Below are 25,590 nucleotides of genomic sequence, written 5' to 3' on the forward strand. Positions count from 1 at the left end.
TGACATCAGAGCCCTCTCCCCGGTGCGGCCTCGGCACGGCATCCAGAAGTAGCCCCGAGCAGCAACCTTCAACATCTTTTAAATGCGAAATGATCGCATTTCGCTCCGAATTTGTTTTTTTGCCCCTGTACAATTCATAACTATGGCAGCTCTAAGGATCTCAGCCTTGACTTTGTCGCGCAAAGCGCTGACTACCTGTGGGCCACGACTCTCTCTCGGAGTCCGCGCCAGCGTGCGCCCCTTGCAAGCATGCGCTACCATCCCATCTTTAAAATACTCCACATCTGCGCCAGTACAATCTCCCGCGCCCAAGCTTGAGCGTGGCGGCTCAAAGCTTTTCAAAGATGCAGACGCCGCTGTCGCCGACATCAAGAGTGGATCGACAATCCTGAGTTCAGGGTTTGGTCTTTGCGGGGTTGCAGGTACGTGGAGGAGTAAAGCGCTCTGGATTTCATGGCACTAAAACGCAGCAGAAACTCTCATTAATGCTATGCACCGCCGAGGCGCCGAACAATTACACTCTTTGACAGCTATTTCGAACAATGCCGGCGTGGCGGGCAAGGGAGGCCTTTCTACACTTACGAAGAACGGCCAGGTCGGTCGTCTGATCCTTTCATACCTTGGGAACAACAAAGAGTTAGAGAAGAAATACTTGACGGGGAGAATTGCTATCGAGCTTTGTCCGCAAGGGACTTTGGCTGAGCGGCTGCGAGCCGGAGGCGCTGGGATTCCGGCTTTTTTTACGCCGACGGGAGTTCGTATGTATACATCCCTTTCTAATTGCCGATGTGTTCCTCGCTGACAGTGTCAAGACACGTTTATCCAGGAGGGAAAGATCCCTGTTCGCATGGATGAGTCTGGTAAAGTCCTGGAGACTGGAAAGCCACGGGAGACCCGAGAGTTCAATGGCAAGACATATCTCATGGAAGAGGCCATAACCGGCGACGTGGCTATTCTCAGAGCCTGGAAAGCGGATGAGGCTGGTAATTGCGTGTTCCGGTGAGTTTATTGTTGTATCTAGCAGGAGTAGATGGATCCTGACAAATCGTTAGATACACCACCAAAGCATTTGGCCCTATCATGGCCAAAGCAGCGACGCTGACTATTGTGGAGGCTGAGAACATCGTCCCGGTTGGATCGATAGACCCGAATGACGTCGATTTACCGGGCATTTTCGTGGATCGCATTGTGCCGAGCACGGCCGAGAAACAAATTGAGATCAAGAAGCTACGCTCGGAGGAAAGTGCGACTGGGTCAGCAGGAGATGCGGCTCAGATTCAAAGAGAGCGCATTGGGCGTCGTGCGGCGAAGGAGCTCAAGCCGGGATACTATGTTAACCTGGGCGTTGGTATTCCCACGTTGGCACCATCTTTCTTGCCGAAGGAGGTTAAGGTCTGGATTCAATCGGAGAATGGGATCTTGGGAATGGTAAGCTCTATATTACTCCATTTATGCGAGACAAATCTAACTGGTTTAGGGCGACTATCCCACCGAAGAAGAACTGGATGCGTAAGTTGTCCTAAACATGGCACATGCCAAATAAGTTATAACTTCTAACACATACCAGCGACATCATCAACGCTGGAAAAGAGACAGTGACATTGGTCCCTGGAGCCGCCACATTCGACAGCACCGAGTCATTCGGCATGATCCGCGGAGGCCACGTAGACGTGTCTATTCTCGGTGCGTTGCAAGTCAGTGCTAACGGGGATCTGGCCAACTACATGATTCCCGGAAAGGTGTTTAAGGGTATGGGCGGAGCAATGGATTTGATTTCCAATCCGGATAAAACCAAGATTGTGGTTGCTACAAGCCATACGGCGAAAGATGGGAGTCCGAAGATCGTACAGAAATGTAGCCTTCCGTTGACTGGTGCTAATGTTGTTAGCACTATCATCACAGACCTGGTAAGTGAGATGGCTCGTTTGGGTAAACGCAGAGTCTAACTTGAGTACAGTGTGTCTTCCAGGTGGATCGAGCTACTGGAAAGCTTACGCTGACGGAGCTTGCACCGGGTGTTGAAGTTGAGGAGGTGCAGAGTAAGACGGATGCTGAGTTTAGCATCGCTGCGGAGCTTGAGATTATGGAGTAGATAGAGCTGCATCACCTTGTTGTGTTTAAGCGTTAGCCTATGTTATATCTAGTTAGGGCTTTTCATCTAGAATCCTATGAATTCCATGTATTATCTCTGAAGGTGCCAGAGTGATCCCTTTGAAATACCCCTTTAGGAAATTCCTGCTGCCTTTCTGTCTTTACGACTCGGCTTTAAATGGGATCCCTCTATTCTTCTTATTCGATCAAGCCGATCCCGTTCTGATCAACTGGATCAAGGGTCACAATCAGGGCTCCCTGTTTTCACTCAGAACTTCACTCGACAGTTATAATGACCTGTCTACACTCCAAGGTATGGGCTATAACCTCAACAACAGGTTACGAGCCCGATTCCTTGTTAGATAAAACATCCACCACAGTCACCAGTGTTGTCTGAATAATACAATCATATTGCAAACTATATCATAACTCATAGAACCATCATAAAGTCCGGGTTCCGGTCGTCGTTATATCCTGTGTACTTATCATACTTTCCATTCTTCTTGTCTCGGTTGATCTTCGCACAATAGAGCACGTTAAACAAAATCCTATGTGAATTAGCGGCGGTCTATAGGCGACAAACAGAGACATCACTCACATAAACCATGCAAAAACTAGCAATCCAAGAATGATAGTGTGTCCGCGATGGAAAAGCGGCCCATCACGAGCTGGGTAGTTGAAGGCTATAGTTTTAAAGGTTAGAGAAATTACCAAACATTATCAGAAGTTCAAGAACTTACTCGCAACAAATCCTCCAGCATTTGCAATAGCCAGCTGCACCGCCGAGGTCGTAGCTCTCTTATAATGTCCCGCAGAGTTGTTCGACAACCACACAAGGATACACGGAACACTAGCGTATTGACCAGTAGCCATAAGGAAGGTCATGCCATATTGTATGTGAGGAGAGTCAATGTTGGCAATTACTGCATATCCAACGATAGCGACTGGGAGAGTGAAGAGCATGATCACACCTCGAAGACGATAGTGATCCGAGATAATGGCAACAATGACTGGTGATGGTCAGTGATTGTTCAAAATTGCCTGAAACAATGAGATGAGACAAACCTGTAAACACAGATGCAACAGCATAAGGTATCACAGACCAAAGCTGAACTGCATTGGCATCTTTGGCGAATCCGAGCTCTTTGATAATTGTTGGCAGCTAGAAAATGTTAGCGGCTTTCAGATAGACTTAATGTTATAGAAAATCATACAAACAAGCCAAAGGAGTAAAGCCCGGAGAGAATGCCAAAGTACGCCGAGGCAGAGAGCCAGACTTGTACATTCAGCACACCTCGGCGTACTTCAGACCACTTGAATGATTCTGCTTCAGATGCCAAGCTCCTGTACAAATTTAAATTAGCCAAGCTTTCACAGTCTTGGCAGAAAAGCTTACCCGTCCAACGATGGAGGATTGTCAAGTCGAAGTCTGTCCCGTCCGAATTTCTTTTCCTCTTCAGTCAAAAAGGACGCAGTCTCCAAACTATTTGGCAGGATGAAGTAGCTCAGAACACCACCAACAAATGTCTGAGATATGGTTAGGCAAGGAAATGTTCTGATGACAAGACAATCACTTACCATTAGCCCCTCAATAATCAAGATCCACCGCCAACCCACTAGGCCTCCTCGGGGTCCGATTTCGGCTAATCCACGAGCGAGCAGACCTCCGAATGCACCGGAGAGAGAAGCAGCTGTGTAGAACAAGCCAATTCGCAAAGCCAAGTCGCCTCGTCGATAGAAGGCAGACAGGTACAAAACCTTTTTACGTCTGTTAGCTACAGCCAATATCAGATCGGAGCACTGAGAAACTTACCATTCCAGGGAGAAGACCTCCCTCTGCAATACCCAACAAGGCTCGTACGGCAGTGAAACCAGCAAAGTTCTGTACAAACCCAAGGCACATGGTAATAATGCCCCAAATAGCAGTCAAAAACGGCAGCCAAATCTTCGGCGAGGCTTTCTTGAGTACCAGATTACTCGGAAGCTCGCTGTTATCGAATTAGATTTTGGTTCGGGTGGACAGGACACATAACCCACCTGCAAATATAAGTGAGATAGAACACAGCCAAGCCAATATCGTACTGATGGTCTGTCATTGAAAGGTCCTTCTCCAAGCCCAGAATTTTCAGATTTCCAACAGCCGTGCGATCTAGAAAGCTGAGCAAGAAAAGCATAGCTAGTGTAGGAAGAAGGCTGATGAGTGTTAGCAGGCTATGCGCGAAAGTGCCATCTGTCAAGACCAACCGTATGTCCAGCTTCAACAGTACTCTCCGAGTCAACTTCTGTTGCTGCGCGTGGTCTCCATATTGACCGAGTGCAACTGAGTCTGACGATGACTCTTCCACCTCTGTGCCTTTTGATTTGGTTTCCATGGTGAATTGGGACGTTGCTGGACTAGGGCGACGTGTTGAGTGAAACAAGGAGAAAAAGAAGGGGAATGCAAAGATAAACCCCACAGACGAGTGAGTGAGATTATTTCGGCTGTTACTTCTGGGCCCGAGCTTCTTTTAGCTCCAGCTACGCCCATTGAACAGGGAAGCTTTGCTGATCCTCTGGGGAGAAAGGGTTCCAACTGGGGAGGTACCCATAATCAGCTCCAGTCCGGCTCCAGGGGCCAGGGCTGGGATATCGATTACATAATCGAGTTGACACCAAAAGCTCCCTAGTCGCCCTGGTCAGGTTTGAAGCACCTATCTGGTACCATTGCGATATGCTACAGTCTCTTGATTTTACATCGTGGTCTTTTTAAGGTTAGAAAAGTTGAGAGTCAAAATTGCCTCCGAATGTCGCCCCAACGAGCTGGAATCCTTTCCCCGCACTCCCCAGATCTGGAAAGCGTCCCCACCTGTTTTGGGAACTGTATTGTTACAGAAAAGCATGGGTTGTATTACTGTAATATTACTGCCTTTTCCCAGTATCGGTGCCCACTTCTGAGGCCCGACAATGTGGCTCCCAAACCTCGGGAACAAGACTTGGACTCCATAACCATCTTTAATGGCAAGACTCCCACACTCGGAGCAAAAAAGCTCGTCATCAAACATGTCTAAACTTTCAAATAACCTCAAGGCATTAATCAACGCCCCTGCGGCCCGGCCATCCACGGTGCCCGCACCTGCAAATATAACCTCGGTCTACCGAAAGATCCAAGAGACCGCGCAATCCAAACAGATCTCGCAGCCATCATGGGTCGCACTATCAGTAGCTATCACCGCCCGATTGAGATTGAATGTTAAATTAACGATGATGCCAGACCGCAGCCACAATGACCATGAACTCCCCCGAGTCCCTCACAGCGCTCTACGAACTAGCCAGCTCTAGCACCAGCTCCGACAAACAAGTTGCGACCGCCGAGCTCATGCGCGAGGTCGGATTGAAGTGTATCAGCTTCAACGGCATCCCTCGCACCATCAACTGCCTCAACGCCTTCAAGGCCAGCCTCCCGGATTCCATCGGCAGCCAACTCTCCCGCACCCCCACTCGCGCGCCAACCCCGGAGAACATTATGGCCATCAGTGCGCGCGGGCACGCTCTCTGGGACTCTATCTATCGACCATTCGAGAAGAAGCTGTATAACAAATTGGCCGACTCGCATCCCGACTTGCCGGTGCAGATTCTGCACAGCAATTACGGCGCCCTGTTGTCCGATCCGGAGCGTGCCACTGGTGCATCTGCCGGCCGCATTTTGACGTCTATTGTTGCTGTGGCATGCTTGCGCGCTCAGTCGGGGGTGGCTCCGCAGGTCATTTCGCACATCTTTGGGTTGCGGAAGGCGCTTGATGATGGGTCGTGGGTGAATGATGTGGAGAGCGAGGAGACGGCGCGGTGGTTGGCTAGCGATGAGGGAAACACGTGGATTTTGAATAGTGTCGACGCCATTGTCGAGGCTATCAGCCAGGGCACTGGGTCGAATTTTGCTCCTCCGCGGGCAAAGCTGTAGCTCATAGATGTCATATACTCATATCTCACACGTGGGTTCGCTTCAAGGTCGAAGTCCTTTTGCTAATTAGTTCGTGCGGAGTCACAATATTGCATACTCGATGTACTTCGCACATGACTCGATTTAAGTTAAAGCTGCATGCTCGTCGGGATATGGAACGGTCGGCACCCTTAAAAGTATCATTGACAAGTGATAAAAGGCTTATCGTCCCACCTCCTTGTAGTGCACTGCATTGGCGGGAAAATTGATGCAATCGTTCGTCTCGTTTCTTCGCTGATCAGAACCCCCGCGCCAAGCGGCCGTGAGCTGGCACCACTACTTGTGAGCACTTCTGCCAATCGCTGCAACATACCAGTAAAAGTGCAGCGTAAGCTGCATAATCAAGTCAGGAGATACCATTGGCACCAATTCGATTGCATTTATCGCATGTACTAGGAGTTCATTTTAATCCGCTCATGCATCTCCTACGTGGACTGGGCCCGAGCGAAAAAGGAACGTTGTACATCGTCATGGCAATCTCAATCTCATGAACTTGTCAGTTCAGTCAATGCCGATAGCGGGCCATGGCACCTGCGATTCGCAAGGTCATCCAGACCATTATCCAGCCTGATGCCACTTCTGTGTCAGTCATTGATCTGGGGAATACCAAGCGCTGGTCAACTCTGAGCTTAGTCGAATCCCCAGTGTCTACTCCGACCACGCCGATCGTCCAGTTCGACAAAGCAAAACCCCCAGTTGGGAGTTATCCTACAAGAAGCACTGGACTGTCGGCTACAGACAAAGGCGTGATAGCAGGGTGTGCTATTAGTGTTGTTGTTGTTCTTCTGCTGCTCTTGTGCTGGTGTTACCTCCGCCCTTCGCCGTGGTCCTTCCGATCGTTACGTCCCAAAGTACCATCCGTACCGAAAGATCCTCCTCCAGAAACCACACCTGCGGATCCCGCTCCTGCTGACAACCCGTCAAAGAAAAAGAAAACCGTTACTATATCGGCAGATCTCCCTCGATACTTTGGCAAGTCGACCATCTCGCCTCTTGTGCGATACTCAACGGAGTTCACCTCGGTGACTGGATTAGAGATCAGAGAAGGAAGATCTGGACCGATTCGTTTTATGATTCGACAACGGGACAGACCGAGGAGAAAGCGGCGCCGGAGACACCGAAGCAAAGTCAAAGGTCCTGAGGATGGATGATGTGGGTGGGTTGGGGTCTGGGAGCTCTTGGGAGTTGGGACAGCAGGTCATAATTCGGTTCTTTCTCTTTTAATCTTCCTTTTTATGTACATTACACTATCACTATACATACGTGTCGCATTTCTTATGTCGGATTCATACCTCGGCCCAGGGACAGGAAGATAAGCTCCGCCAGTCAAAGACTCGGGAAATCAGCAACTCGGGATCAAGTGGAGTCTCGGGCAAATCTTGCCCTTCCCGAGACATTAGGCTTTCTTGCTTTTCTTCTTCATTTTCTTATTTGGGATCGGGAATGAGGACGCATTTGGCTTAGAGCTATGGAGTCGCAGTCCCATCAACTCAACAGATTGAATAAAGTTGGATCAACGTGAACCTCGGTATTGCTACATTAGGCAACTGGCTAGAAACAAAAGATCTGATCCGTCATCTTGGCGACCACCCCTGGCTTCGAAAATCCCATCGCAACCAAAGTCTTTTTCGTCGCATTGACCATGCCAGGCGGCCCACATAGCATCACCTTAGTGTCTGGCGATGGAGCAGGCAGCTGTTCCGTCAGAACCGCCTGATCCACATATCCCGTTCCAAAGGCCCAGCCCTCCGGCGCAGAGTCCAGCATGTACCACAGCTTGAAGTTCTTGGGATACAGTCGCGCGAATCGTTCAAGCTCCTCTCGCAGAAGAATATCCGACTCGCTGCGATTCGCGTAGATCAGACTAACTTCTGTCGTGTCGGTATCGTTCTCGCAGATTGCCCGGATGAGCTGGTACATCGGTGTGATACCTGTGCCTCCGGCCACCATACCGATCTTGCGGCACAGGCCCTTTTTGTAGCGCATCGATCCCTTGGGACCGCGCAACTCGACTTCGTCGCCCACGGTCAAATTAGCCAGATATTTCCCGCTCAATAAGCCATCCGGATAGCATTTGATCACGAGTTCAAGACGACCCAGGTCGAGGTTGTTGGAGGTGGGCGTGTATGAACGAGTGACAGTCGTTCCATCGATGTCCGCCCTGATCGCGACGTGCTGCCCAATAGGCAGACCTAAGACATCCGTTGCAGTTGGAAGAGCGAATACGAAGCGGTAGACGTTCGTTGCTAGCTCGGTCTTTTCGATGAGACGCAGGCGTTGATAATGTTGCGGCTCAAGGAAACCCCGAGTCAGATGCGGATCGATACGAACTGCCTTCTTCGCTACCCTATGAGGTGGGTATCGCATGAAACCAGAGTCAATCACGGTGAACTTGTTGATCTGGCGAGCTGCCATAACTCCGAGGACCGTGGAGATGGCGGAGGCAGCTAGGAAGCCGTTGACGAAGCCACCATGAGGAAAGCGTATACTCTTCAGCTGGCGTGGGATCAGCTGAGAGACAGCTCCCAGGCCGCTCGTGAGATAGTTGTTTTGGTTCAAAATGTAGAAGACTGGGATCAATCCACCCACAGCACAGGCGATCTTCTTGACGGTTGACGAGGAGGAAGCGGGCTCTTCAGGTGCTTTTTGAGACACCACACGCACTGTCTTGGGTCGAACGTACTGCTGGGCATCTTTCAGAGTCCCCACAAGGTATTGCTGCATAATCTCGCGGGCATCTTCGGAGTGCCCGATATCCTCATAGGCTGCTGTGGCATCAGTGCCGGCTACCTCGAGGAGGGCATCGGCGCCGCCGGGATGGTCTTGGAGATAGTTGGTGAGATCAAAGGCTGTCGAATGTTAGCCCATCACGAGATTACAGTCATTTTCTTGACGTTTTACCTTGTCCATGAATGACCATCCAGCAATCACCTTTGGTGTTGTGTGTTGCAACATCTTTCAATGTATACTCTGGCAACCCGACATGGGTCTTCCACTCGGCCTTGAGCTCTTTTGTTTCCGGGACGGACATTGTGTAGAATGGACTATTATGCAGCAGAACGAACCTTGATCAAGCAGGACCGAGTCTGGTTTAATATCGTAGAAGATATCGGGGCATCGGAATTCTCGAAAGAGTAATCCACTCAGCACCAGCTCCGTTCCGATATGTGCATAAATCGAGAAGCCACTACGGAGTAGCAGCCGAGGATCTGCAATAACTGGCAGTCTGGCAGCACTCTGGCTGCTCTGGCACCTCGCAAAAAAAGGAGAAAAGGACAAATTAGGTAGTTGGTAGAGACGATCATCTAGCTTCGGTGGGTCCAGGGCACAGTTGCGCCGGCTAGCCGGCGCCATCGGCCACGGTGAACCCGAAACAACAAGCACCTCTTAGGCTCTTAGGTACTTGAGTCTACTTTACCCGAAATTGCAGTGGAGCCCAAGTCAAACACATACAAAGTACCGAGGCTTCCAGAAATATGCATCTACACTTTACAATTATGAATCGAAAGAGATCGGGATTAGGCACTTTCCTGAATAGTGGAGTCGACAATGCAGTTCCAAAATCGCTCAGATAACAAGATCCTTTTATAAATGTTCTCAGACCCCTCAAGAGAAACTCAGACAACACCTCGACCTCCTACGCGAAAGATGGTTGCTCAACACTTTTACTTGCTGGGTGAAGCTGTCACCTCAGCTCGACCCATCGAGGTAGAGACGACAGTCGACTTCCAAGGACTTCAGCTCCTCGTCGCTGGCCAGTTCGCCATTGTCGAGCCGAATGGTAAGTCCCTGTCTCATTGCCTCTGAATTGATTCTGAGTTTTGGAAAAAGGCATTGGATTCCAGTCAGACGAGTCGATCTTGTCCACCCTCTCGGAAATCCTTGCCACCGAAGAGCCCATTGCCATTTCAATAGACGGCAAGGCAGTTCGGGAGATCCCCGGTCCCAAAGGATTGCCATTTGTGGGCAACTACTTCGAGATCTACCCCGATCATTTGGGGAACCATCAGCGCCTATTTGAGCAATATGGACCCATTATTCAAACAACCAACATGGGCAGGAAAGTGTACCACACCAACGATCCTGAGCTATCGGCCATCGTGTTTGCCGAATCTGATTTCTTCACCAAGAAAATCAACGAGGCACACCCTCTCTACCCGATCAAGAATCAACAAGCCGGTGTATTCCTGGGCGACACCGACACCCCTGAATGGCGTGCGGCTCACAAATTCCTTCCACCAGCGCTGGGACCGAAAGCAGTGCGCCACTATGCACCCACCATGCAAGAAACCGTCGAAGATGCATTTAGTGTATTCGACGAGCTAGACGAGCGTGGCGAGGCGTGGAATGTTTATCCTTACATGCTCAAACTCGGTTCTCAGGCCGTTGGAAAGCTGGTGCTTGGTATGGATTTCAAGCATTTCTCCGCCGTGGACGCACCACCCCACGAACTTGTCTACCGCATCGCCGAGTCATTAGAGCTGAACAAGAAGGTGACCGCTCGTGGTGATTGGTACGCTAAGTTGCCCTTCGGAGACCCGAAACGTTTGCGGGACGCTCGTCATCGAATCATGGAAATGGTGAGCGAGTCGATTGCAAATGCTTCCCGCAATGGAGTTGAAGACCTCCCGCTGCAGGATGCTGCATTGCAGGCGTCTAATATGATCGGTGAGTAAGCTGGGGAAACACTCGAAAAAAAGGAGGTGCTGATCCATGGACAGATTATATCATTCGCGCCACCGATAATAAAGGAGAGAAGCTGCCAAAAACGAGTCTGATGGAGGCGTTAGTAGTAGCCACCGGAGCTGGATTCACTACCACAAGCTCGTTGCTGTCGTGGCTGCTATATTCAGTAGTCAACTATCCTGGTATGCAGGAAAGACTCTTACAGGAGCTGATTGATAACGACATCGATGCCGATACTCCGATGACTGCGGATCTGACTGATCGTCTGACATTTTTGGACAAATTCATCAAAGAGACTCAGCGCCGCCATAACCCCTCATACCAGCCTGCACGTACTGCCAAGGTGGATATGATTCTACCGGGTGGATACAAGCTCCCCGAAGATTCAATCATCATTCCGGCCCTTCACCACGTACACAATAACCCAGCAGTCTGGTCTAACCCAGCCCGATTTGAGCCAGATCGTTGGGACACGGCAGAAGTCAAGAACCGACACAAGGCTGCGTATATCCCCTTCGCTGCCGGTCCACGTATGTGTATTGGATTCAACTTCGCATTGCAGGAGGTCAAGGTTTTCTTGCCCAAATTGCTGTACCGGTACAAGTTCACGAAAGAGAATGATGGGCCGGTCGAGTATGATCCCATGTTCCAGTTGATCCGTCCTACCAACTTGTATGTACGGGCGGAACGACGGGTGAAATGGCCTCCCAAGACTGAAACTGTGGAGAGAGCGCAGTTGTGATGAACGGGAGTATCGTCCTATTTCTCTTCCATGTACATAAATGTCAAATGAACAAATGTTCCCATCCACGTGATAGGACCACTAAACCTTACTTCCAGCCACTTTCAGCCACCAGCCACATCCCAAGAAAGCTTAGCTCCGGCATGAACCCCGTTACCCCCGTCCCGAGCTCGGAGTTAAAGATCGGCTATTACTTGCGTGATTCATAATGGAATTGTTCTCTTTCCAACCTACCCCGTACTGACCATGGAGAATCTTTCGCGGTTTGAGCGGTCCCTGGCCAATGTTCTTGATGAGCTGGGCCTCACCACCATGTGGCGGTCGTCGCTCGACGTGAAGCTTCTCTGCGCCCAGCGTTTCGTCCGCCTTTTCGCGTACGGCGGGTCCACTTTGATTCTGGCATCGTACCTGTCAGCCATAGGGATCTCCGACGACCGCATTGGGTTGTTCATGACACTCACACTGGTCGGGGATGTGGTGATCAGCTTCTTCCTGACTCTATTTGCCGATTCCATGGGTCGCAAGGTTGTCTTGTCGCTCGGATCGATTTTGATGGCTGGCAGTGGAATTATCTTTGCCCTCTTTGGGAATTACTGGATTCTGTTGGCGGCTGCAGTGCTCGGTGTCATTAGTCCTAGGTTTGTTCGATTACTCTGATGTGTCGCTTTTCTGGACAAAGCTAATGTCGCAGTGGAAATGAAATCGGTCCTTTCCGAGCCATTGAGGAATCCACTCTGGCCCATCTCACCCCCAATGAGTGCCTGAGCGATGTATATGCTTGGTATTCGTTGATTGGAACTGCCGGCTCTGCCATTGGCATGCTTGTATGTGGTTGGATCATCAACTCACTAGAATCCATCCACGGTTGGGCATTTATTCCCGCTTGTCGCATCATCTTCTTTGTATATGCTGGCGTTGGCATCGTCAAGCTCATTCTTACTCTGGGTCTGAGCGGTACGGTAGAAGCTCAGAAAGAAGAGCCTCAAGAGCAGAGCTCTGAGACTCAATCGCTGCTGGCACGACCAACTGAACAGAACGCCGAGCGGAGCCCAAAGAAGAGGAGTTTATTCCCGTCTATCGAGAAGGATTTGTGGTCGCTGGTCATCCGCCTGTTCATTCTATTTGGAATAGACTCTTTCGCATCCGGACTGGCTTCATTGTGAGTGTGATACTTGGTCTTGTCGACTACAAAATGCTGATCTGTCCAGGTCCTGGATGACCTATTACTTTAAGGGCAAGTTCAATCTTCCCGAGGGAGAACTCGGCACTATATTCTTTACCACGAACATTATTTCCGCGGCATCCATGCTAGTGGCCTCGTCGCTCGCTAAGCGCATCGGCAATGTCAAGGTATGATATTATTGACTTGGACAGTTGGGCAACTTCTAACATTCTAATAGACTATGGTCTTCACTCATCTTCCATCGGCTATTTGCCTGGCTCTAATATCCATTCCTTCGAGCCTACCTCTATCATTGACTTTCTTGGTTCTGCGAGCCTGCTCTCAGAACATGGATGTGGCGCCTCGCTCCGCATTCCTTGCTGCAGCTCTCCCCGCAGACAAGCGCACTGCAATCATGGGTTCGGTCAACGTTGTCAAGACTACCACTCAGAGCTTGGGACCCCTATTGACCGGTATTCTGTCTCGCAATGGCCATTTCGGTGTATCCTTCATCATTGCAGGATGCTTAAAGGTGGGCTATGATCTTGGCATGCTGTTCACCTTTGCGGGAAAAGAGGCTGCCAATCGCAAACGGTCCACACAAGAAAACGATGAAGAGACAAGTTAGAATAGCCACTTGCAGATGTTCAGTAGTACTCATTCACAAAGACGCTGTACGCACATACAGGAGGCCGATGGATGGGTTCACATTGGAGTTCTAGATTATGGGAAGGCCTGGGAAAACCTCGAATTCATCAAGAAGCAAGGCTAGTCACTGGAGAGATCGTGAGAGAAAACTGCAACCTTAAAGCGGTTCAAATGCCTAGCGGAGAGCTGCGATAGGGAGTCTCTGCAAATTATGCCTCACCGTTCATTGCTTCATTACTAGTGCGAGGTTTTCAAGTCTTGAATAACGCTGTTATTGACTTTTGATTGACATAGTATACACAGGTGATTCAATTTCATCAAACATGACTGGGAGGCTATACAGTTCACAGACCACTTCAAACCAGACGGGCAACCCGGCTACGCAAAACCGCCAGTCGCCGACGCGTCGTCACAGTGCGATTGCCCGGCATAGTACCGTTCTTGAACGGCCCAGGCTGCATGTGATGAGTCCCATTATGCTTCGCAGAGACGATAGTCGACGTCTTATTCTTCAACAGCTCCATGATCTGGTGAACGATGCGATCACTCTCCGCATGACCGGCACTGTCAACACGACTTTCCTGTTCAGGCTCACGCTGGTTCTGCGTAGCCTGAGACGAATGCCACGAGTCAGCGTCCGATCCAGGTGTCTGGATATTATTGATGTCCTCGACGGTAGTCTGCTTCTCAGTGCGCACAGGCTGATCAGGCTGGTTGGTAGGAAGAGATTGCTGAGTGTCTGCTTGTTTCAGCGCCTCTTCGCTCGGAGTATGATCATTGGCACTGGTAACGGGACTGTCACTGTCGCAAACAAGATTCACCCAGACCTGGGTGTAAGCGGCAAACTGGCGCGGCTCGCACTGGCTAACTTCAACGCCGTTCCGAATCTCTTGGCTGATCAGGGGCGGATCAATGCATTCTGGGACCTCGTGCACGGTGATATTGCAGCCGCTGCCGCCTTCCAGGAAGGGGAGGTCGTGGTTATGGGAAAGAAGCTCTGCGTCGACGGAGATGGCGCTGACGAGCCTGTGCTCGTAAGAGGGGACGGCGAAGTTCTTGCAGCTGCCCACTTCGATGTCTTGGGATGGGCCGGATTCTCTATAGTTTTCGTACGTGTCGAGCTTGGTGAATGGTTCGCCAGGACAGTTTGGATAGAAGTGTGTCCAGATTCTTGCGACGCTTTGTGCATAAGCTGTGCTTGATAGCAAGGATAGGGAGAGAAGTTGTGTGGTGAGTGGATGCATTGTTGCTTGAGTTTCGGGTACGTGACTTATTGAGTTGAACAGTCAGGTCAGATTGGGTGATCAGAAAGCCAAGTCCACGACCATATCTTGCTCTTCTTATATAGGCGGTTCGACCCTTTACATTTCATCATTGCTGCTATATCGCGGTAATAGGATGGCGGGGAAGAATGACTGGAATGGCTCTGGTGCTTGACATGAAACGCTTCTCAAAGCTAAACACTCTCCCAGCGTCATACTTAGGGGCTGGCAAGTGTCATAAATGAACTCCTGTCCTTGACAGATCGGATCATTGGCTCACCGCACATTCCAGTCTCAAAGGGTCCATCACATGTCGATCTAGGATCGTGTGTGGAATGTGGGCAATCCCTATACATGCCGATGGTCGGCTTTTCGCCTCTCAGAAGGCTTGGAAATGCTTGGCAACTCTCTAACACGTCGAACTATGTACTTCCCAGCCGTTGAACGTCGCAAGGTCAAGAGGGTTGGAGATGATGATGTGTGCGATTGGTTGCCATTCCCTGATGATGACTTGGTCCAAGCCAACTAGTAGCACTTCTTCTCAACAGGATGTTTCTGTAAACTCTCATACCACTGGATCGTAGACCCTATCATGAAAGCCCACGAGCCCCAAAAAGTGGCAAGAGTTGCTTGATACTCAACGCCAGAGTGAGCACTCGCTGGCCCTAATGCACCACAAAGAGTAAACCCTATCCCGCCAATAAAATTCCAGGCGCCGACATGCCATCCCAGGACATGCCAAGAAGGAATATACCACTTTGTCTGCGTCTCAAGAGTAAACAGCAGCCCACTCAGCATGAACCCCGTTCCACCAACGATCTGAGGCGCCCAGTAGACACCATCAACAAGGCCATGACTCATATGATCAAAGATACCGGGGAGACCAGTCAACCCAGCAATCCAGAAGACCGTCGCACTGAGTAACTGAATGAAAGAAGCTAAAAAGCCCAATTCACGAAGATAATGCGTCCGCAATTCCGACCACGATGGAACCCATCGGAAGGATCTGCCATCTGGCGACGAAGTGATATACCCGCCAGTTTCATGACCCGGATGCTCGGCACCATCAGTGACATGAGAAAGCCTCCCCCGTAGCAGATGCTCCCGATTCGCATGATGATGCTCACACTTCGACATACTCGGTCTTAGCTCCTTCTTCGCATCTTGGCGCCACCCTTCGTCCTCAGCTTTCGAAAGGACAGTCTCAAGCGCCCAGCCAAAACAGCCAGTTTGATTTGCATTCACAGCCTCGAGAAACAAGAACACACTCCCGATTTCGAAAATAGTTGCACCGACAAAGGCCGTAACACCACCTCCGATTGGTGATTCGCCGTGGAACTCGGTCTTCGGACTTGCAAGCGGTAACCACACGAAAAATGCATTGATGATCCAAATCGCGGACCCAAGAGTGAACGTCGTCGCTACTAGGTAGGATACATCCCAATAAGGTGCGTAGCTGAACATCCGGAGAATGCCCTTGGCTACGGCTGGGCCGGATCGTGTAAGTGGTGGCGCCGTGACCCCTGTTTCACGGGGTGAGACCGCAGGATCAACTCGAAGGGCATGTCGGCCTTTTCTGTTGTCGCGCGATCGCCAAAGACGATTAATTTGCGGGGTGGCAGGAATCTGTCCTCGGGGTTCTCCATTTGGCTCATGGGCTGCCCGGTACTGGGTCGGTTCGTAATGTGCCGATGTCGGGTTGAGAAAGGACACGGGGCCTGTTACATGTGATTCTTTCAGATGGAAGTCTGGATGGATCGGAGGTTTGTGGCCTGGCTGGAAATGGGAATGCCGCATCCTTTACTGCATAACCGTAGGCCAAGTCTGAGGGTTGCTGCGTTGCATGTCCCATACATGTCACAGAAATAGATGGAAATAGGTAGGCGAATTGACGTCAGTGCTAAAAGCAGCATGGTTCCCCATAAAGTGTCACGCGGCTTTGACTTTGTTCCAAGGTTCTTTAATTAACTAGTTCGAAGCTAACTTAATTCTTGCAACATCTGGCCAAAAGTACATGTCGCATTCATCATATATTCCAGAACAGTGACAAGGACCAAGGTGAAACAAAAGACATCCACAGGTACAACATTACTCATTATCAGAAAACAGTCGTCCAAAATATAAGACAATGACTCCAAACTCGGCTTGTCCGCGTAAATCATCATGTCACTCTCAGCAAAGGCTACAGCAACGTCCTCGTGATCGTCACGACAGAGAGAAGTAGAAGTGATCAGTCAAGTCTGCTCAGACTTGGGTTGAGCACCAGACTCTGTCTCCGTCTCAGCGCCATCCTCCACATATGCAGCTGAAGATACTTCCGTCGCCGTGCGCTGCAGACCCGCAGGTTTTGCCTCCTGGACTGTCTTGCCCTTGTTCCGGCTCCTATCCGGCAAGGACTGTTCCGCCTCACTCTTCAGGTCAGCACCAGACTCTTCGCCGACCTGTGAAGCACGCGAGCTCCGGTTCAGGTTTCTTCTCGCTCGCGCACGGGCGCGACGAATCATTTTGTTATGGTAATCTACCTGCTCAACTTCTGTATCCTCGTGGAGGATGCGACGAGCAGCTTCCCGCCCGACAACTGGCAATCGGTCGACACCCTGGACTCCGGGTGGCAACAGCTTGGGGTCTAGAAGACCAACTTGGACGAGGACGCTGGCTTGGTCCCAATAAACGTGTTCGGAGTAAAGACGCCCAGCGCGCAAGCTTACAATACTGACTAAGATGATCTCGACTCGCTTGTTCGTCGCTGGGACGCCCGGGAGCATCCACGGAACCTCTTGTGTGTGCTCAAAGCTCACGTACAGCTCGTCCACAATGCGATCGGGTCCTGTGGTGCGTGATAGCAGCCGGAGGCGCATGGACGGAGGCAGCTTGCCGATGAAGTACTGCTCATAGAATTGGCGCAGTGGCTTTTTCCCGATTCCGCCACTGATAGTCGGCGTATAAGTGACTCCGGGGGTCTTGTGTTGGACATAAGCGTCCATCGTCTTTTTGATGTCCGACGAGAAAAATTTGGCTAGAGGAAATTAGCCTGCCGTTCCTATATCAACTTTTGATGGTAACTTACCCTCCACATGCTGCTCTAACCGCTGCTCGAAATCCGGATCCCGCGAATAGCCCTTTCGCAAGACTTTCAAAGTCCGCGTAAAGGCCAGACTCGCCGACAAGTGATCATATTCCTCCAAGTCCGTCTCTGCGAACCCAGGCACAGCATTATCGTATGTGAACGCTGGATAGGCCAGATCCAGCCGCTCTCCAGTCCCGATACCAGCGTTGATAGGCCGTGTCTGGCGGCGCTTCTTCCCCTGTATTCCGAGTGCGACGGGCTGTACAAGAACATCCACGCTGTCACCTGCCAAGTGCACCAGGACCTGGAGCGAAAGGGGGAATCGCGATCGCGTGTCGGGGATCAGGCTGGGGTAGTAGGCAACCAGAGCGCATAGTCGACTAGCATTGACGGAATTTATATAGTAATCAAGACAATAGTCTGCAGCGTCACCGTAGGCTGAGAATCTCACATTTAGTTATATACTTCAAATGCTAAAGAGACCGTCGGGAAATTTTGCACATACCGATCACTGCGTAATTTTCGCCTACCCCGAGACCCTCCTTCACGGACTGCAGCCGGCGACCGTATTCTTTCCCTCCATTATTGAATGGCAGGTAGACCACGTCGAATCCTTCGTCTTGCCAGCTCTTGATAATCTCCATGTCGAAGTCGTCGGACTCGGCTGTGATGCATAATCGTGCATTGTTGTTGCCGTTATTGTAAAGAAACCCACCGCCGTTGAGGCCAGGAGCACTGATCGATATGTTTGCCATTGCGCTGCTTATTTTGGTGATGTTCGAACTCATGTACTGGTGTGATGACTGTATTTAGGGCAACTGGGCCTGCGGATTATGTTGGTCTCAGATGGCTAGAGTAAAAGAGCTCAGATCAAAAGATGCGATACGAAGAACACAAGGGGGTGTGCGCAGAACAGATAAAAGAGTTGGTCATGTCCGACAATGAACATAGTAACTCCAGTATAACGGGTCCGACGTCATTGGCGTTGGTTGCCAGTACGTCATCGCACCTTTTTTTATATTAAGTCTTGGCGAATTACGAAGTACACCGTGGACGATGATTGGGCTTTTACTCAGGACATTTGTACATTTATGTGCAGTTTATTCTCATTACTTCTCAAACTGACTTGTATTCTTTCTCTTCTGTAAATTCTAGCACTAAACCAACAGTGCTACTTTCTCATGCCCTGGGCAGAGTCTGCGTTCCTGTTATGTCATGTACTCATTGACATCAGGATCCATGGATCCATCAAGCCCAATTTCCGCTCTCAAAGAAAGAAGATCTGAAGGAAGTTGGTCGACCTAACAACAATACACCCGACAGTATGTACACAGAAAAAGATGTACCTTGTGGCAAAATGTGAATATGGGTACTTAATGTTACTTAGCCAGGTATCGAGTGAGGGGCCTGTGCAATCTATGTGAAACAGCTTCTGACGAATCAAATTCCAAATATCAATAGTTGCAGTTCTGGTTACCGGTACTTAGGTCTGTTGTATGCAGGTGTATAACAATAACATGCCATGGCATCTTGTCATGGTGCACCATGACTGAATGCCATGACACCAGGTGGTGGAAGGTTCCTATGGTAGGTAGCCTGAGTTTGGAAGTCCTTGGAGTTGAAGAGTCATTGTGGTTGGATGGTGCCTGAGGTGGGATGGGAATGATAAAAAAAAGGACCTAAGAGATGGATGTCACATGTGTAGGACTGTAGGAGGAAAAGAAAAAGAGAGAGAGAAGATGGAGAGAAGGCCATGACCATTCAGTGCCAGACCTGCAGACAAACCTTCCTCCAGGCGGCCCCTGGGGCCCTGCGTAAGTATGTACTAAGTAAATCCACATTGATCTCTAATCCGAGCAAACCTCGGTGCTTCCATTGGATTGTTCCACCGGGCAGTATACCTTATATAACTCTTTTGCTAACCGATCGCATACAGCCTGCTCGAGCACGCCTCCAACAAGCACAAGGGTCTCGCTGATTGCTTCCCCGGTGTCAGCGCATAGGACAACAACCCCTACGGAATCGAAACCAATCTTCATTACGATACCACGGGTTAGCATGGCTTCCGGAGTTTTGATCGAAAGCAAATATATCTAGGAAATGCCCGAATTTTGGAGAGTGGACATTCTGCGTAGACAACTACGTATAGGTAGTGAATGCAGCAGCATATATAGTCTTCAATACGTGGTCAACCTAACGCTAACTGTTCTGTGTCTATATCATTTTGCGCTGTGTCTTGCAGTAAGAATAGAATGGGTTGTCCGTGACGAACATTGGTATAAATTACGAGATACTGAAGGAATTAGATATGATTCTCTCATCTTTGGTGCCAGGAATCCCATGGAGTCTAACATGGTGACATAGGCATATTATAAGCAGGAGTCGGCTGAATATCCATGAGGTGGTTGACCTGGGTCTATGGCTTATCAAGTGATTTGCAACTTGGGAAAGAGCGTTCGTTTTAGTATATCCTTCCCGTTCAGGAAGGTACCTCGACGCAAATGATATAAAATGATATAAATAAGTGTCTCATCCTCTCTCATCCTCTCTCATCCTCTCTCATCCTCTCTCATCCTCTCTCATCCCCTCTCATCCTCTCTCATCCTCTCTCGTCCTCTCTCATCCTCTGTCATCCTCTGTCATCCTCTGTCATCCTCTCTCATCCTCTGTCATCCTCTCTCATCCTCTGTCATCCTCTCTCATCCTCTCTCATCCTCTCTCATCCTCTCTCATCCTCTCTCATCCTCTCTCATCCTCCCTCAACTCCGCCTACCCACGCATATCTTCTCGACCATAACCAGCCTTACCGTGGCGGGCCTCACGGCTTCAGGGCAATCGGAAGGTTGGATATGGTAAACTCGTTCCCTCAACCACGTCCACTTAACCCCCTTCGCTCAACTCCCTCCGCTCAACGACTCCGTCTAGTCACATTCGATTCACTATATCCAGCCTTGCCGTGGCGGGCCTCACGGCTTCAGGGCAATCGGAAGGTCGGATATAGTAAACTCATTCTGACAACCAAGTCCGCTCAATCAATTCTGTCTAGTAACACACTCGCTCCACTATGTTCAGCCTTGCCGTGAATCATGGACCCGGGTCCTTCCTGTCTGCCCCAAGTCTTTACAAGTCTTTGCATCTCTAACATGCAACCATTTAACATCATCACCGCTCACCTTGGCCTCACTGTTCACCGCGCCCATCATCCGTGAATTCTATCAGCCAACCACTATGCAACCATGAGCCTTACTTGGGGAAAGTCCGCACAAGAGGCGTGCTCCTGCTCATTGTCAGCCCATTCAACAAAAGACCCCGATCGTTAGGTCTTTCCAATTGACCGACCATAGAGCCCCTGCCACTACACACTCTCTATCTTAAACCACTCGCCGTCATCCACGACGAAAAGATCATCCTGACCGACCTGACGAGTCTTCTTCTCACCTCCGCGATCTGCCACAAAACACCTCCTTCCCGTTGCAGTCCTTTCAACTTGCCAATGCATCCATCAAGACTACATATCCTCTTCCCAAATGACGCTTTCTTTCCTACAATCCCTTTGCCTACCAAAGGTTTCTCTGTCTTGTTCTCCATCTTGATTTTCAAAATCATACAACAGTCGCCACACCATGCCATGCCATCTACCACGTCGTATATCCATCACAGTGAATCCACATCAAACCAACCAGCATTCATCATAAATTCCACTCACCGCACGCAAATCACCCAATGGGTCTTTCCATGCTGCAATTACTTCTTTCCACCTGCTATAATCTTTCTACTTGCCCAGGCACCATCCACCGCTCCATATGGCCATATCAATCAATGCATCTCATCACAACCATTCTTCCAACCTTGTTGTCCATTCACTGCAACCACCCAGCCTCCACCATACAGCGTGACGGCCATGGCAACATCTACAACAAATGTTTGAGGGCCAGCCGTGTTGGCCTTCTCTTGCAAACCACTCAGCGTTCACTGAGAACTTTGCCATCAAACTTAAAACTACATAGACCATTCAGCGTCTATCATAACGACCATGGCTTGAATTCCCTACAACCTACGAATCGTGACTCTTCCTATTTGGTTATGCATCATGCATTCATCAGATCTCCATGGCAATCATGACATTTGTCCACCACAGACCACTCAGCGTCACCATGACAACCATGAGTAAATCCATTACAAATTACGCATCCCGAGACTCTCTGCCTTACCAGTCGATTATGGTATGCATCATACTCGCGACAATGAGAATATGAAACATCTACCGCGGACCACTCAGTCGCTAATGTGGCAGCAATTCACCATATGCCCCCATTTTGCTCTCAATCACCTCTTCAGTCATCGTCCATTGTCAGGCATTGTGAATTCTTGCACTGAACCAGAATCGAGAGATAGCTGGATCCAGCTTTTCAGTCACACGGCCCTTTACCCGCTTCCATCTTCGGAGCCAATGTCATGATCCATCAGTGTTATCTGATATTTCTATCGAGACGCTCGGTCCGTCTGTTCTACGAGGCTCTGACAGCCAATACGCAACAGTCATAGCAGCTTTGAACAATGATTGTTGAAGCAAACACACAAATGATCACTATGAGGCCCAGTGGCTCGGCAGATATGAGATCATATATCGCTATTCCAGGTCTAAGAAAGGGAAACAACAATCATCTAACCTATCCATGGCCTCGACTGTGCTGTTTCGGCGACTCTTGAAAGGAATGCACTTAAATAGTCCAGGCCTCCCAGCGATGGTATCAATTTTCTACACATCGCGCCGGAGAGATATGCGGTCTTACGTCTTACTTCATCACGTCAATACACTTGACATACGGGTTCACGCTTGCGGATGCGAGGTATTCATACCTTTGGCTGAGCTCGAATCAAGTGACGACTCCTTCCATCCTGAACGAGGAGAAGCGTGGATTGTGCCTTCCTTATTGGAGATAAATTCTACTTGGATGAGAAGGAGCGTGTAGGTACCAGCATGTGTATAGTAGTGTTCCTTCTAATGAAACGCATGAACAAAAATATTGTGTCCAGTTGCCAGTATCCACTGGTGGGTGCCGAGTTCCAGACGCGTATTTAGCGAGCTTGCCGTCAACTGGCAAGCCTCCCGCCAACTGGCAAGGCTATATTCCGACGAATTGCCCCAATAAACCCACAGTGACAGTATGTATGTAAAGCGAGCTAAATCGGGTTAATAAGAACATCATTATCCTCATCCCACAGCGACACGTTCTGCGTCTGCTCCGGTGTTTAATCGTTTAATTCTATGGCAAAAAGTATCAATTTTTCAAGGTTGGTTCACATTGAAACTGCTTAATCCATCTCTGAGCACCGACCTCGCACTCAGCGGTACGGTGCCGCCCGCCGGTACCTAGGTGGCGCGCTCAATACCTGCCAAAAACATATGTGTGAACATTGAATACTAATAGCGCTTTGATCGAGCTACACACATCCAGGTTGATGTGGGCCTTGAACATCCACGCGAGCCTCGAGGTTGGGGGAATAGGGCACAACCCATTCATTACCAATGGTCACGGTAACGCCAGGTACGAGGTGGACGTATTCGATCTGCCTAGCGGCCGGACGAAGCTTATGATAACATTTATCGAGCTTCCGCAGAAGAACAGGGCAGGTTTGAAGAGACAGATTGTTGCTGGGCGTTAGCGAAGCACCCATGTGATAAGGGGGGTCGCGTCTCACGTGATCGAAATCTTGCGCATGCGGCATAACTAGCCTAACGGACGCCAAAGTCCCTCGTGAATGATATGGGTCTAACGCTCGGCAATCATATTATGGCTGATACCAGTACTAGTCCCCCCGCGCTACCCCTGGAGCTCTGGGGCTGCATTGACTCACATCTATCCAATGCCGACATAAAGTCCTTGCGTCTGACATGTAAGCAATTCAACAATACAGTGTTTCTTCGACTCAATCGTGTTTTCTTATCCGCCAACCCCCTCAACATAGAGGTCTTCCGCAACATTGCATCACACGACAAGTTCCGCCATCAGGTCAACGAGATTATCTGGGATGAGGCGCGCTTGCAACGGGGTCCAAAACGAACATCCGACCCTGATGAGGGGCATGAATTGCTCTCTGACGAAGATGAACCCGATAACAACAGAGAATGGGCTGCGGCATACGACCCGGAATACAGAGAGGAAATTATCAAGCTCCATGAGACTGAAGAGGGAGATAGGTGTCCCAGATGGTTCAAAAACGCTTGCGAGGAAAATTCTTGGGTTCAGAAATGGCAGGACATTCGTGATGCGGGCAGGTCCGACCATATCGCGCGCCGAGAACAGGTTCGCGCTCAGCTGTCGCTGGGGGAGTGCTGGCAACATTATCTGGAGTTGCTGCGTCAACAGAAGGATGTTCTTGCCGGTCAGAGTGATTTGGAAGCGTTTGCATTCGGCGTTAGGCAGTTTCCTGCCCTGAAGAGAGTTACTATCACACCTGCAGCCCACGGCACTCCCATCACCCCGCTTTACCCGACCCCTATGATTCGTGTTTTCCCGGAAGGTTTCAATTACCCTATTCCTCGTGGTTGGCTATACGATAGAGATGATACGATGCCTACTGCATATTTATGGAATCACTACCCGGAACTTAGAGGTCGGTACCGCGGGTTCCGTGCGGCAATGCGTGTCCTCGCCAACGAACCCAACTCTGTTTCTGAGCTGGTGATGACTTCTAACTCTGTCCCCACGGGGATCAACTGCACAATCTTCGACAATTCCTGGGTGCCTCCCGATGCGTACAGCAATTTCTCTACCGTGCTTAAGAAGCCGGGCTTCCGTCGTCTGGATATTGCCTTGCTTGTTAGTGGTCAAAATGAGGATGACCTCGAATCATGCTGGCGATCTCTGCTTAACGGGCGTCTGCGCCGGGCACTTGGTGAAGCAAAAGAAATGGAAGAGTTCAGGCTGCATACAACATTTGATAGAACTCTCTACGCCTGGTTCGAATGGCCTTTGATCCCATTACAGAGCATTGTGCCTGTGGAACAATGGTCGAAACTGCGCCATTTCGAACTCTCCGGCTTTCTTATCTCACAGGATGATTGTGTCTCTTTCCTCAAGACGCTACCAGAATCCGTTCGCTCCATTGAACTTAGTATGCTGTACTTCCATGACGATGGAAACTGGTGTAGTATGCTTGAAGAAATCAGGCGGATGGTATCAGAGGGCACGTTGTGGGGAGACCGAGATGCGAGATCAAGACCCAAAATTACCATCGGTGTGCCAATCGATGGGGATAGCATACTAGGCATAGGGAGCCATGCATATGGACACGGTGTATGGATTGAGAAGGAGGTAGAGGATTTCATCTACGGTGAAGGAGGAAATCCCTTTAAGGAGCATCGTCCCGAAGGATCCCCTAGGCCTAGCATCCACCTTGGAGTTGGTGTGATAAGGGGGGCATTCGAGCCCGATTTTGAGGATGCACATGACCAATGGGCACTTGAGTATTATTCACTTAGGTATTGACCCCATATGCCTATGTTTGATACAGTTGGATATTTGTAAAGAAGAATTATGACCCCAATGAATAGTTACTGATTCGAACATGTGCGTAAGGGCCCATGACTCCATTGTCGGCCCATTTAGTTTTTTTTAGTTTGACGGGAGTATAAACTAGATTGAATAAGTTCTTCCATCTGTGAATGCATTTTATGTTTTAGCCTCGTTTACGCTCATGAGTCAATAGTCGTCTTGTAACAATCAATGTACATGGTCATGGACTGATGATATATACCGATGGTCTCGATAACTATGCGCATGCGTCAAACCGTGACTTCACTGTTATATCACGTGGCACAAGAATGGCCAAGGCTGTCACCTGATCTCCCAAAGAAGCATTTTGTTTACCATCACCTGAAGACACGCGCCTGCGCGCCTGCTGCCTGTAGCCCCACTAACTTTGTTTGTTTACACCCTAGCTTGTGATCTA

At 49.7% G+C, this 25,590-nt stretch overlaps 11 protein-coding genes across 11 annotated transcripts; 6 read left to right on the forward strand and 5 right to left on the reverse strand.

Annotated features, from left to right (window-relative positions):
- Positions 1–142: 142 nt before the first annotated feature.
- Positions 143–2,092, forward strand: N7515_006245 (3-oxoacid CoA-transferase; the record flags this gene model as incomplete). The annotated part of the gene is made up of 7 exons (XM_056666989.1): positions 143–422; positions 474–758; positions 813–999; positions 1,053–1,428; positions 1,478–1,509; positions 1,568–1,907; positions 1,958–2,092. The coding sequence occupies 7 exons, from the start codon at positions 143–145 to the stop codon at positions 2,090–2,092; spliced, it is 1,635 nt and encodes a 544-aa protein (XP_056520585.1).
- Positions 2,093–2,521: 429 nt separating this feature from the next.
- N7515_006246 (uncharacterized protein) lies at positions 2,522–4,463 on the reverse strand (the record flags this gene model as incomplete). The annotated part of the gene is made up of 10 exons (XM_056666990.1): positions 2,522–2,639; positions 2,690–2,774; positions 2,832–3,101; positions 3,157–3,253; positions 3,306–3,435; positions 3,488–3,618; positions 3,670–3,849; positions 3,905–4,079; positions 4,129–4,284; positions 4,336–4,463. 10 exons carry the CDS (start codon positions 4,461–4,463, stop codon positions 2,522–2,524), a joined length of 1,470 nt encoding a protein of 489 aa, XP_056520586.1.
- A 622-nt stretch (positions 4,464–5,085) lies between these two features.
- Positions 5,086–6,028, forward strand: N7515_006247 (uncharacterized protein; the record flags this gene model as incomplete). Its single annotated transcript, XM_056666991.1, has 2 exons — positions 5,086–5,289; positions 5,342–6,028. 2 exons carry the CDS (start codon positions 5,086–5,088, stop codon positions 6,026–6,028), a joined length of 891 nt encoding a protein of 296 aa, XP_056520587.1.
- A 563-nt stretch (positions 6,029–6,591) lies between these two features.
- N7515_006248 (uncharacterized protein) lies at positions 6,592–7,218 on the forward strand (the record flags this gene model as incomplete). Its single annotated transcript, XM_056666992.1, has 1 exon — positions 6,592–7,218. The coding sequence occupies one exon, from the start codon at positions 6,592–6,594 to the stop codon at positions 7,216–7,218; it is 627 nt and encodes a 208-aa protein (XP_056520588.1).
- A 400-nt stretch (positions 7,219–7,618) lies between these two features.
- On the reverse strand, positions 7,619–9,098 carry N7515_006249 (putative cytochrome b5 reductase; the record flags this gene model as incomplete). Its single annotated transcript, XM_056666993.1, has 2 exons — positions 7,619–8,916; positions 8,969–9,098. The coding sequence occupies 2 exons, from the start codon at positions 9,096–9,098 to the stop codon at positions 7,619–7,621; spliced, it is 1,428 nt and encodes a 475-aa protein (XP_056520589.1).
- A 560-nt stretch (positions 9,099–9,658) lies between these two features.
- On the forward strand, positions 9,659–11,495 carry N7515_006250 (cytochrome P450; the record flags this gene model as incomplete). Its single annotated transcript, XM_056666994.1, has 3 exons — positions 9,659–9,848; positions 9,899–10,735; positions 10,789–11,495. 3 exons carry the CDS (start codon positions 9,659–9,661, stop codon positions 11,493–11,495), a joined length of 1,734 nt encoding a protein of 577 aa, XP_056520590.1.
- Positions 11,496–11,741: 246 nt separating this feature from the next.
- On the forward strand, positions 11,742–13,285 carry N7515_006251 (putative MFS transporter; the record flags this gene model as incomplete). Its single annotated transcript, XM_056666995.1, has 4 exons — positions 11,742–12,133; positions 12,187–12,654; positions 12,704–12,845; positions 12,896–13,285. 4 exons carry the CDS (start codon positions 11,742–11,744, stop codon positions 13,283–13,285), a joined length of 1,392 nt encoding a protein of 463 aa, XP_056520591.1.
- Positions 13,286–13,661: 376 nt separating this feature from the next.
- Positions 13,662–14,549, reverse strand: N7515_006252 (uncharacterized protein; the record flags this gene model as incomplete). Its single annotated transcript, XM_056666996.1, has 1 exon — positions 13,662–14,549. One exon carries the CDS (start codon positions 14,547–14,549, stop codon positions 13,662–13,664), a length of 888 nt encoding a protein of 295 aa, XP_056520592.1.
- Positions 14,550–15,092: 543 nt separating this feature from the next.
- N7515_006253 (uncharacterized protein) lies at positions 15,093–16,364 on the reverse strand (the record flags this gene model as incomplete). The annotated part of the gene is made up of 1 exon (XM_056666997.1): positions 15,093–16,364. The coding sequence occupies one exon, from the start codon at positions 16,362–16,364 to the stop codon at positions 15,093–15,095; it is 1,272 nt and encodes a 423-aa protein (XP_056520593.1).
- Positions 16,365–16,801: 437 nt separating this feature from the next.
- On the reverse strand, positions 16,802–18,389 carry N7515_006254 (dienelactone hydrolase; the record flags this gene model as incomplete). The annotated part of the gene is made up of 3 exons (XM_056666998.1): positions 16,802–17,583; positions 17,635–18,072; positions 18,140–18,389. 3 exons carry the CDS (start codon positions 18,387–18,389, stop codon positions 16,802–16,804), a joined length of 1,470 nt encoding a protein of 489 aa, XP_056520594.1.
- Positions 18,390–23,429: 5,040 nt separating this feature from the next.
- N7515_006255 (F-box protein) lies at positions 23,430–25,127 on the forward strand (the record flags this gene model as incomplete). Its single annotated transcript, XM_056666999.1, has 1 exon — positions 23,430–25,127. One exon carries the CDS (start codon positions 23,430–23,432, stop codon positions 25,125–25,127), a length of 1,698 nt encoding a protein of 565 aa, XP_056520595.1.
- Between the last annotated feature and the right edge of the window lie 463 nt (positions 25,128–25,590).

Source organism: Penicillium bovifimosum (assembly GCF_028826915.1).
Source record: "Penicillium bovifimosum strain IBT 22155 chromosome Unknown utg000005l_segment0_segment0, whole genome shotgun sequence".
Classification (NCBI taxonomy): domain Eukaryota; kingdom Fungi; phylum Ascomycota; class Eurotiomycetes; order Eurotiales; family Aspergillaceae; genus Penicillium; species Penicillium bovifimosum.